Raw genomic sequence first — 12,024 nt, forward strand, 5'->3', positions numbered from 1 at the left:
CTCACCAGTTTTCATTGTTGATCTGGTCCCCAAAGCCGGGAGTGTCGATTACAGTCAGCTTCATCCTCACTCCTTTCTCCTCAATATCTAGACAAAGAAAACTTATTTAATGTCAGTTTTATTTTTGGATACTCACACAGAGAGGGGAAAAACGAACGATCAGTAGTACAACACAGCGGCAGGAAACACATTTTGTATGTTAGTAATACTGTAACCGCTGAGGCTGTAGGCCACTGAATGAGAGCAGGGGTTACCGTGACTGATGGACTTGATCTCGATGGTCTTGGGGATCTTCTCCTCTGGGTTGGGCTGAACTGACTTACGGCTCACTTTGGATTTGAACAGGGTGTTCATGAGAGTGGACTTCCCTAGGCCACTTTGACCTGATCATAGAAAGACACACACGGCAGAAAAGGTACACAGTCACTACTGATTTCAACTTCAGTCACAAGGGCAAAGTTGAGTGTCCTTGTTACACAAAGCTTGAGATGAATGTGTTCTGGTTGCATATTTTCACTTCACACAAGCTTGTATTGTGGAGTGGAGAATCAGAGTAAATATAAATCCGACATTAAACATGATGTGGCCACAAGACAAGGACCTTATTCAGTTCAGTTTCTTTTAGAGTTTTCTCACCAAAAACAGTGAGACTGAATATGCACATGACATCATTGCTGATGTATGGACAGTGTAGTGAGTGAGCGAGTGTGTGTGTGTGTGTGGTGATAGATCATGCGCATAGCAAGACAGCTGCAGGGTCAGACGAGCAAGCTGAGGAGGCTAAGAGGACAGATGTATTGTACAGACCACACACACACAAGAAAAGTCTACTTCTGTGAACGAAATATTGAAAAGCATTCAACAATTTTATGATATATCACTGCTCCCAAAACCACCAGGGGGAAGAATTCCCTTGCACCACATATCTACATCGTGCTCTTACTGTAAATGGCTGCACATGTTTTTGAAAAACTGTAAAATGAACGTGGTGGAGAGAGGTGGTGAAGCGCCTCGGGTCCAGTTAAGTCATTTTTCTCCTTTGTTTCCGACAAAGCAGTTTCGACTAACGACACCCCAACTAACTAGGCTAGTTGGAACAGATATATGCGTTGTATTAGGTTGTTAGAACATTTTATATAATTATTATATGCGGAATATTATTTGTTATTTGATATTTCTTGCATGAATAGGTCGCACACACACATATATACATACACACACAGACACACACACACACGCAAACGCAACACCCACACCCTCTGTTCACAGTCCCTACGGTCGTCCACCGTGGCATGTGGAGTGTTGCCAAGCTGCCAGAGCTCAGGGCGACTTTTTCACCAGTCTTGCTCTATTTGCCATCTTCTCAGTCTCATGCATTCACCCACACTCACGCACAAAACTCCCTGGCTGTCCTCTGTGCATGGTGCAAATCAGAAAGGTCAGCTGGCTGAGGGCAGGGATTAGGCAAATGCATCTCATAGAGGAGGCAACAAGGGACAAGGCCAAGACCACACATGTTCTAACCTTTCACGTCTTCACTGGCCATCCAAGTGACAACTCCGATGGAAAGAAACTTTTTTCGAATGGCTTTCATTTTTCAAACTAAGCCAAAAAGCTTCGGACACTGCTCTCAGGATTTCAGGGATTAAGTGCAGGCGAGCACTGGTTTTACAGTCACATCAGATTTGACACCACCGAGGTGTTAGATAAATATTTAGCAACAAGAACTCGAGATGTTGTTACAGTGCAGTGTAGCAACTCCCCGAAATCAAAAATCACGTCATGCAGGTTCCCAACTCATCGCCGCTCTTCAGGGTTGTAAAACTTTTATTGTATTCACCGACAGCCTACACAGTGTGAGTGTTATTTCACAACAGAGTGTTATATATCATCTCACGTCAGGTTTCATTTATGCTCGAGGTGACGCAGCACTACAAGCGGATACATGTCGGCGTAAAACAGAATCGAGCACTTTGCCTGTAACAATAATGAAAACTGAGATGCACATCTGAGATTGGGATTGTTTCAGTGAAGCACTTTACTTTGTTTGTTCTCAGATAAACACTCACTGCGTCATACTGCACTGTCAGACTATTCTCAGTAAAACATGTAGAAATCTATCCGTCTTTCGATGGCCAGTATCAGCCCATATGAAACAAATCCACATTCATCATCATGGTGGGATTCCTCCTTTGAGCTGTCCTGACATGTCATCTACTGTGGGTACAAAACATGACCCTGCAGGGCTGAAATCAAGCTGACTGCCGTCTACAGTAGCGAGCAACACGCTAAGGCAAAACCAAAACATAAACACCAAGGTGTCTCAGTGTGTGGGGAATCACATTTTCTCTGTGCAAAACGTCTGTAGGTTTCTTACAATTATCAATGTGTCTGTCTGCATGCACGCATGGACACAGGTGCATTCACGGATTCGTTCGTGAGCATGTGTGTGTGTGTGTGTGTGTGCAGACAGACTTGATAGTGGCACCTAATTGGCAGTGAGCTGCAGCTCTCAGAGGAGGCGAGTGCTCCCTCTGGAGTGTGTGCTTCAGCTTGTCGGAGTAATCGCCATCATTATGCCACTTTCCCAGCCTGACAGCCTCCTTTTATCCACTCAAGGGCTTGTGCGTGTGTTTGTTTGTTACGTCGTGGACACACAAAGGAAAGCGCTTGTTGAGGAAGGCACCATGCCGGCTGACTCTTAACAAAACAACAACTGAAGGACAGCCGAACACATGCAGCGTTCTTCTTTGGTTTTCAGTGTCCAAGGACAGCCAATGAGAAGTTTGGGTTGTATACAGTGCAGCCATTCTTTTGTCGTGTTTCTGATGCCTAAACTGAAGATGTTTATAACTTATAACATCTGATCTTTTATTGCAGCGTTCTAAACTGAGAGTATTGAGTCAATGACTCATGTGAACATAGGACATCTGTAATCAATTACAGCCTCACGTCCTCGTGGTCACACGTGTGCCAGTTTAGATTTTAGGAGGAGTTTTACCTCTTTTTAGTGTGTTGACCACCTTTTCTCATAAGAATTATGTATGTGGCTAATGCAAAGTTTAGTATTGGCCATTTATGATTTTGGTGTGGTTTTAGACAGACAACATGAACTTTATGTCATCATGGTTTAAGTAACACCACAAATGCTTTCACTGCAGATGTTTGTATGTGTGTAAGAGACTCACCCACGACCATGATGTTGAACTCGAAGCCCTGCTTCATGGCCTTCCTCCTCATCTGCTCCAGGATGGCATCAATGCCCACATAGCTGAAGTCAGTGCCAGGGGTCTTCTCCCCCTTACCTTGAGGGTTTGGATGGTGGGGCTTTGTGGACTCAGACATGTTGCTGTGGCTCAGATTGACCTCTGACCCTGAAGGACAATTAAAATAGGAGAAGTTAGTTTAGTGTGATGTTCTTTGTATTACTTTCAGGTTCAAAATACATACACAAAAGCAAACGAGTCGAAGTCAAACTGAGAAACCGGTCAATATAATCGTAGAACAAATAAGGAAGTGACTTCTGCATGTGTCAGTAGTCAAATGCAGGTGAAAGCTTATTAACGGCAGACGACACCAAGTTCTGTGTGAAATTGAATTGAAAGTTCATAAGAAATGCAGATCGGAGCAGCTCATTTCCTGTGTGAAACAGGATACTGGACCACTCACATTGAAAGGTCACAATTTGTCATTTACACCTTCTGCCGAACAGCCAGCTTGTGCCATTAGAGAGACATGTGAACACAAGCAAGAAATGTAACAAGATAAACTTTACCCCAATCACCCGATAAATAATTATTCTTAATTTTTTCCAGCAATCCTCACTCCACTGTGCATAACCACTGCACTAGAAAACTAACCAGTAAATCACATTAAAAGGTTCACATCAGCTGTCGTGTATTAGCACAACAGTTAACAACACCTTCTGACTTCTCAGAAATAACTGATGTGGAAGTCGCAACCTAAGTGACAAAGTACACCGACAGCTCTAGGTTAATATTAGAAAATGGACAAACATTAATGAGTGAAGTTGCTGCCAACTAAAAATCACAACTTACCTCACTTTAAGGAGGGATAAACTGCTAGAAGGCAAAGAATGTGTGCAAAGGCACTGCAGCAACACCCATTAACAAACAGCTCAGCTCTGCTAGTGTGTGCGTGCAGCAGCTTCACAGTCTCAGTGTAGGAGGAGACAACATTTCCTGTGCTGTAACAGAAATCTATGGTAGTGTCTTGTGAGGTTAGCAGTCACAGACAACATGAACCACAGGCACACCTGAAGAGACAATCTTCCTGTTTTGATGTATCTGGGTGAGAAACTTGCAGATCGATACCATGTAATAGTCATAGTTAAGGTTTTTGTTTTTCTGAGTCTACATATTAAATGTGAGTATTCTCAATAGATGTTTTTTATAAAGTATTTGTAACACGTTTTTGCAATAGTGTGATTGTTGTGTTATATGAATATTCATGATGTCTACAAAGCAACAGAATATTTCCTGATATAAAGTCTTCCGCTCTGAATTGGATGATGGAAAACATCCTCTCTGGCTGTGCAACGGTTGTCCTCTGAATAGTGTCGCCTGTCTCTGTAGGCAGCTACACACACAAAACAGAAACACATGTAATATCTTTGAATTCGATTCCTTTTTCCCCTCTTCCATGTGAAACCAAATAGCTACAATTTTGGACAACATGTTTAAGGAAGAGCTGCACCACACCTTCAACAAAAGCATTAGTCTCCCCAACCTTCCAGTCCCAGTATTGATGATTGTACACGTATATATTTTATATATATATATATATATATATATAAAATATAATATAATATAATGGAGTTGTTAAGATTTAGCCAAGCCACGTGTACAATATATATATATATATATATATATATATATATATATATATATATATATATATATATATATATATATTTTATATATATTATTATTATTATGGGAAAAAAGGAAACACCTACCCCGACGTGGCAGTCATCATTGTGGAAAATGTTCAATATAGGTGGTTACATTCTTGCACCATATGTTATAAAAGTAAAACAAATATTGTAAAATTCACGAGGACAGCTCCTATAATGTGAACACTCTGCGAGTATCCACTTACCGCTGGCTAAAACTGATTTAATGCTGCACTGCTGCCCTAAAGAAACCCGACACAGAACTGCCGCATCATTGGAAGTAATATAATAATCCTAAGGTATTTGGATCAATTCATCTTCAGCATGTGAGACGTGTTTGCCAATGCTAGCATGCTGTCATAAAGCATCGTTTGACTAACCCGGCACTGAACCTCTGAGCCCGATTGCATCAGTGGCCCTTTGAATGACAGAATGCAGATTAGCTCTAATAACATATTCCAGGTTGGCAGCCAAACTGCCTACCGGGCAGCATGACCATGCCAGCCCTGGGCCATCTGCTCACTTACAAGGCTGCTCTCCAAGAATAGAACAGTCGCACTGTAGAAGAGGCAAATACACAGGCCCAGTAACAAGAACGGGCAAACGTGTGACGCGTGAACAAATGCAACAAAAACAAATAAAAAAAAGCAAGAACCAACACGAGAGCCAGGACAGTTGAGAACGTTTGCCATCCTGGCAGTCGCCGCTTCTCCTTCGCCGTGATGTTCCACAAAGAAAGCGTTAATAACACTTCTGGATGACTTATCTCCACACAAATGAAAAGAGACATGCAGCATGACTCAAATCACGGCTCAGTGGCTGCAGACGTTGAAACCACATCGTTCTCGAACAACACAGGCCCAACGGATGCATGAAAATAGAACAATTTATCACACATGTGATTCTTCACTAAAATAAAAATTCTTTGAAGGGCGGCGTTTTCTTTAACTGAAGCCAAACAAAGCCACTGCAAGATAGAGGTGGTGCACAGTTCATTCAAATGAAAAATATGTGAAACTGACCTTTGCAGGGCACGGAGCAGGTGCATCAATGAATCCAAACTGATCCTTCAGTGAGAAAACATATCAAAATATTTGGCCTGCCTCTTATCTCTCCCTCTATCAATGCATCAACTGCTTTTAATAAGCTACAACCAGATGTTCTGAGTGAAGGTAACTTGCAAAAGCAGCACTTAAAGATTGATTTGAAAGCTTTGGTTAATGAATGGAGATGAGCTCGGGCTTTCTGCTTGCATGAATGGACAGATCCCATCAAAGAGACGACTCTGGTATTTCATCTTCAAATGAGGGCACTTAGATGAAAGGGGATTGTTTCGAGTCAAGTAACTGGCATTTATATTTGCACATTTGTAGATGGTATTGTGCAGTAAATCGGACAAAAAAATACTTTATCTCAGTATGAGCATTTGCCCTTGGGTTCCTGCTGCATGTTTTATCAGCATTATGGAAGACGTTTGGCTTCCTGTTTGTTACAGAGGGCTTCACAGCAGACAAAACCACAGCGTTTGCATCCGCATTAGATCTTCTTGCAGCTTAAAGGGCTACTCCACCAACTTCAGAAATTTTAATTTATATACCTCTCAGCGTATGGTAACAATTGCATAATGACTCCGCATATTTCCTCTGGCGCTGAAAGGAGCCTTGTCATGTCTGAGGAAAGAACCTTGATTATGTCACAGTGGTGTCAGCAGGGTTACTAAGTGCAAACCAGGACTAAGGAGTTGGGAAGATATGGACATTTACCAGGCAGGGAGAGGATCACAAGAGAAATTCCAAGTTGCAGGACAAAGTGCAGGAACACTGTAGGAATCTTTTTGAAGAATAACCCACAATCTGGAAGAGTCAAGATACCTCTGATGGGTTTTGCTGCTTCAGTCAGAGGGCATTTTACAAGCTTGTGAATGCCTTCACAGTCTTTAAGTGAAAGCACTCAATAGATTTCTTGGAAAGCATTATGGTAGAATTTATTGTTGTTAATCCTGAGCGCCAGCGGAGCAGAGTGGAGACCAGAAAACACTAAACTGCTTTCAGGCAGCATGCTTGACAAAAGTCGTACATCATGTTGATATTTCAGAAGGCGTGCAACATGCAAACATATACCAGTAACCTTTGTCCTGCACCATCAAGACCACAGCCGATCCCATATTGTGACATGTAATCTGACCCTTGTGGAAAACTGACAAGCTGTTTCCTTTCGATCAGATACAATCCTAAGATTCACTGTAACAGAGAATCCCCTTCCCACTCTGCATTCACACATAACTCAACACTCCCCTCTCAAGCCTTTCATTAAAATCCCATCAGGGAGTCACATCCAACCCAACATTTAATATTTCCCAAGTGAAACTTGAATGTGCCAATGCCAGAAACAAAGCCTTCATTGTCTTTTTGAGAAGCATCCAAAAAAACCCAAAGACATTCTGTTTCCATCGATCCACAATTGCCACATCGCTGCTTTTCAATCCTGCTCTACATTATGTGAGAATGTAGATGTTTGTTTGGTTATTGTTTGACTCCAACCTGTGTCCTAACAATGTCAGTAAATCTCTTGCAGAAAGGGAAAGAAAACGGGGAGTAAAAGACACAAAGAAATCTGTAAAATAATTCTTGGCATGCATGAAAGCATGGCATCCCAAGGAGGGAATTTCTTAAATAGTGTGGTTCATGTCTGACCCCGTTCTTCAACAACTGCTCTATGTGGGATGTTTTTATAATTGACTATAATTTGTTTTCACTTCTAGATTTTCAACAGTGGATCTCACAGATTTTCCCACCATTAAAGTTGTAAGGTTTTAATATGCTTTCTAGACTCGTGCTGATTGTTCACCCCTATAATGTCTCAACACTCCTGCAGCTGTCCTGAGGATACAGTTGCAAAGGAATCATCAAGACATCAACAGTTAAAGCATCTTTCCTCAAGCTCTCGGCAGAAGACACATACAGTTTGTTTTACATATCAAATCATGAAGATTTGTGTTAATAGCTGATTTTGTGATTGTTATAAAGTTAACTTTTACTTTAATAATTTCTCCTCGATAAATGCAACTAGGTGTTAATGGCGGAAACAAGGCACTTGATTTTCCTGCTTCACTGACTTTAGTTTGTCTGAGCATAGGTTGAAAGCTGTGCAACACGTTCCTTAGGAAAATGCAGTGAAAAGAAGGTATCATATCTGTTCTTCTACTTACACACTGTGACTGACGGCTCTTAAACACCGTCTGCTCTTTGAAAGCACCACTGTGTTTTTGAATCTTAGTTCACATGAGTTGAAACCCCCTGGATCTCTGGATTTCTGTCCTGGTGCAGTTCATGTGCATTTATGTCTTTCCAGAGACCAGAGATTACATTTCCACTGGCCCTTTGTTGGCTCCCTCTAAAGAGGAAGGGATCATAAAGTTTTATGCTTTCTAGAAGAGGTAAATGATGAGTCCAGGAAGAAGAAGGCAGCGAGAGCTGACTGACAGTAATAAGTGTATGACATGAATAAAGGATTAACATATGTGCCATTTAATATCATCTCAAAATGTTATGGAACAATTTTAATAGTAGCCAAAATAATGTCAAATCTTGACATCTTAAAAACTGAAATCTGTCATTTATAAACATTTTAATTTCTCTTTCCCATGGAGTGGGACAAATTGTGGTCAGGCGCATTATGTTTTCTTTAACTATCCTTGTGTTGCATCAGTGGAAAATAATTGATTATAAAATTTTTAGAAAGGCACACAGGGATATATGCTGCTACTATTTATACTGCATGTACAAGTGAATGAAGCTAGTTTCAGGACCTCTGCAGGGGTGGGGGAATCTCCTGGTTCCCCAGTCAGGTCTTCTCCCTGTCCCTCAGGGACACTGGTGAAAAATGAAGGATGAATGCAGCCATACAGAGTAGAACACATACAACAAGTGACTAGGGTCACATTTCACCAAAGCATACAGCCAGGACCATGTTTGAGCTTCTACACTGTACTAAGCTTAAGGTGTGAGTATTAAAGTCTTCAAAAAGTAAAGGGGTCTCATTACTGGCAGTTGCAGCTACGGTATGTATGTTTTCAAAGAAACATGAGAAACTATTCAGTCATTCATGATAAAATGACCACAGCTCACTCGGCTGATGCTCGAGTTCTGTTGGAAAAATATAACTAGAAGACATGTTTGTGGTAGGCAGCGGCAGAGTGAGGTCCACACAGGGGAACTCAAGAAATAGAAATGCTTGTCATGTACATCCAAGCAGAAATCCCTCTTCTCAACCAGTCATCTGTACTTTGAAACCAGGAACCAAGGAACACGCGGATTAAAAGTCAGGATATTACAAATATCTGTCATAAGAGGATGAGGCTCGAAGATGGGCACAGTTGACACACAGGCATCAGCACTTCAGAGAAGATCTGAAGAATGCCGCTCACCCACTTCATCCATCAGTCTTGTCACTTGTGTCGGCCCACTGAGAATGTAACCCTTGGTCGAACAAGGAGTAAAGCAGATGGTGTTACGCTGTGTTGAAATACAACTGTCTGCATGGGAACTTCTGGTAGTCTAGTTAATGACCTGTCCCGAAACATCTCAATGACTGGAAGGAAGAGAAGAGACAGTGAGAAAGAGCTGAGCATAGAAGGTCAGGGAGGTAAAGAGCACAGACAGGAAGAGACGGGATGAGAGAGAAGCAACAAGCTGAAAAACACAACAAGAGTGGATATGGCTTGGATCAATAGCTATAATGAAAGATGAGAAAGCAAAGTCCAACACAGCAGGGATGTCATTGTGGTGCTGACTAGCATGGTGAGACTCTACTGTTCTGGGCAGGTCTCAGTTCTGTAGGCTAACTCACCACAGACGTAGCTCGAAGCCCAAACATTTCTGAGAAAGATGGAAGGAGAACTAGGAGGGTCCAGCCACAGACCCATCCACAGCTGCAGTAAGGGGAACTGGTACAGGGTTAGGGAACAGAGCTCATGATGCAGTAAATCACAACCACCAAGTATGAAGTGGAAAAGAAGACTGGCTGCTTTGAATATTTCAATGATAGATGTTGTGTAGTTCTTAATGAGAGGAAATGAGAGCTGACGTCTGCACTGAAGATGGTTCTTTATGAGTCACAGTTAGCTGCACATAATGTGCAGGTTACTGCAAATAAGGGTGTCTTATTAGATCGCCGTTTTACTTTTCTATACGTTTGGAGATGTATGATTATAATCACACCGAGGAGGATAAATATAGTTCAATTGTTCAAGTAGTAAGAATAAAATCAAAGTCTCTTTGTTACTTGTTAATTCTATACTAATCATAACAATAAATCCAAGTGTAAGAGTAAACAAACCAAACTGTTGCATATATGGAAGATGTTGATTTCTAATGACCTGTGCAAGATCATTTGTAGAGGTCACAAAGAGCGAATTCTGTTATTTTCTATTTATCCAATAGAAAGTCGTCGTATCCCATAATGCTTTGAGACATGTTGCTGCTATTGCGCTGTAGAAGAAATCACCTCAAACTGGTAAAATCCGCCCTCCACCACTCACTTGTTGGAAGGTCTACAACCTGTCACCTCTGACAGGACGTGGCATGCCTGACTTCCTCCAGTTAGTGACTTTCATGTAGAACAGAAAACATCCTCTCTGTTGGCAGACGGAGTGATGCACTGTGCAAGATGTCTCATAACCTACATACTGCACTTTACAAAAAAGACTGAAAACTATACAGTGCTGACGATGAAACCGCTGACGGAAATGAAATGATTTACTATTCACTTGTTAGAACAGGAAATGAAGGAGAAGACAGGAGTCCGTTTAAGACTCTACTGTATACACATGGTTACAACTATAAATAGGAGCTGTAATGTGGGAAAGAATAATTTCAGTCTGTTGGGTTGTTTACTGTAAAACATGTTCATGCCTCCTTTTGCTCTCAGCTCTGCGCCTTTAGGGCAAATTCTTTGGTCATAAAATAGGTCGGAAAGTTGAACATAATGGAAACAACACATTACATCTAGGGTTGAATTTACCTTTGAATGATGTTTGAATTATTTGCATGCACCTGCAACAATTTATCTCTTCCACAAAACTAGTTTTATGATATCAGGCATTTAATTACAGCAAGAAAGCCCTTCAGTAGGAATTTATTCCATGCTGCCGGCCCTAAACAAACCTAACGAAGTGTTAAACTCTGGTGATTGAATAACTTATTATCAACACGCTAATCTGATTAACAACATGCAAACAATGGATGAGTGGCTTTAACTGGTGCATATTGTATTAATGTTCTATGTAAATGAGATATGAGTTTACATTAAGTATTGTGTGTTAAGCTCCAGCAGATTGAACCAGCAAGCTAACAACTGTGATGAACAACTGTATGATTTCTTTTTTAATACTGCTCCGTTGGTATAGCAATGCTCCTACAGTGATTTAAAGACAGCACCCAACTTCCTTTTATTCATGCAGTCATTAACGTGCTAGGTCAAATGCATCACTTTTCTTATCAAATACAATGGCGGCTATGTGCAAACGAGGATATCAGATCATTTCTGATAAGGCCTCTACAGGACTAAACTGCAAATGAAGCAGAAAGTAACACCCACTGTGAAAATAGTGAGGAGAAATCTGCAACATCATGAGGTGTAACATCCAACAGAGTAACCATTCAAAGTAGTGCAAACATGGTAAAAGTCCACCATGTGACGCACTGAGAGGATAACTGATGAGGTTTTCTTGGCCTAGGGCACATAATTAAAAATAAATGACTAACTGCAATTTAATTTGTAGCCTCAATAGAGAGTAAGAAGAGTAAAGAGAGGTGTTTTTACTATTCCCTGCAGCAGAGCAAAAACTCGAGAATGAAAATAAGGTCTGCTCAACGTCAAAACACACATTGAAACTGGCAGCAAACTCTCTCCAGAGCAGACACAAGGGTTTGTCAAAGTTAAATAATGTCAAAGCAGCTTAGGTCCATCGGTGCTCGGTTAATCCACGGCACTGGATTGAAGTCAACCTGGAAAACCCGACGAGCGCAGAGGGCGAAAGAGCCAAACGTGACGAGAGAGAGACACCTCAGAAGTTCGAGTCAGAGTACTAACGGCTGTCCCAGTGGGGC

At 41.3% G+C, this 12,024-nt stretch overlaps 1 protein-coding gene across 5 annotated transcripts in view; it reads right to left on the reverse strand.

The window, feature by feature from the left end:
- sept9b (septin 9b) overlaps positions 1-12,024 on the reverse strand; it is a 49,395-nt gene that overhangs the window by 10,676 nt on the left and 26,695 nt on the right. For 4 of the 5 annotated variants that reach the window (XM_026360677.1, XM_026360676.1, XM_026360680.1 and 1 more), the window contains 3 exons: positions 3,189-3,374; positions 255-383; positions 6-87 (listed from right to left, as the gene is read on the reverse strand). In XM_026360677.1, the coding sequence (XP_026216462.1) occupies positions 6-87; positions 255-383; positions 3,189-3,374 (397 nt within the window). Of the gene's footprint in view, positions 1-5; positions 88-254; positions 384-3,188; positions 3,375-4,058; positions 4,200-12,024 lie in introns of those variants that run through there. The other variant, XM_026360678.1, reaches the window with a different exon arrangement.

This window comes from Anabas testudineus, chromosome 1, assembly GCF_900324465.2.
Source record: "Anabas testudineus chromosome 1, fAnaTes1.2, whole genome shotgun sequence".
In the NCBI taxonomy this organism is placed as follows: Eukaryota; Metazoa; Chordata; class Actinopteri; order Anabantiformes; family Anabantidae; genus Anabas; species Anabas testudineus.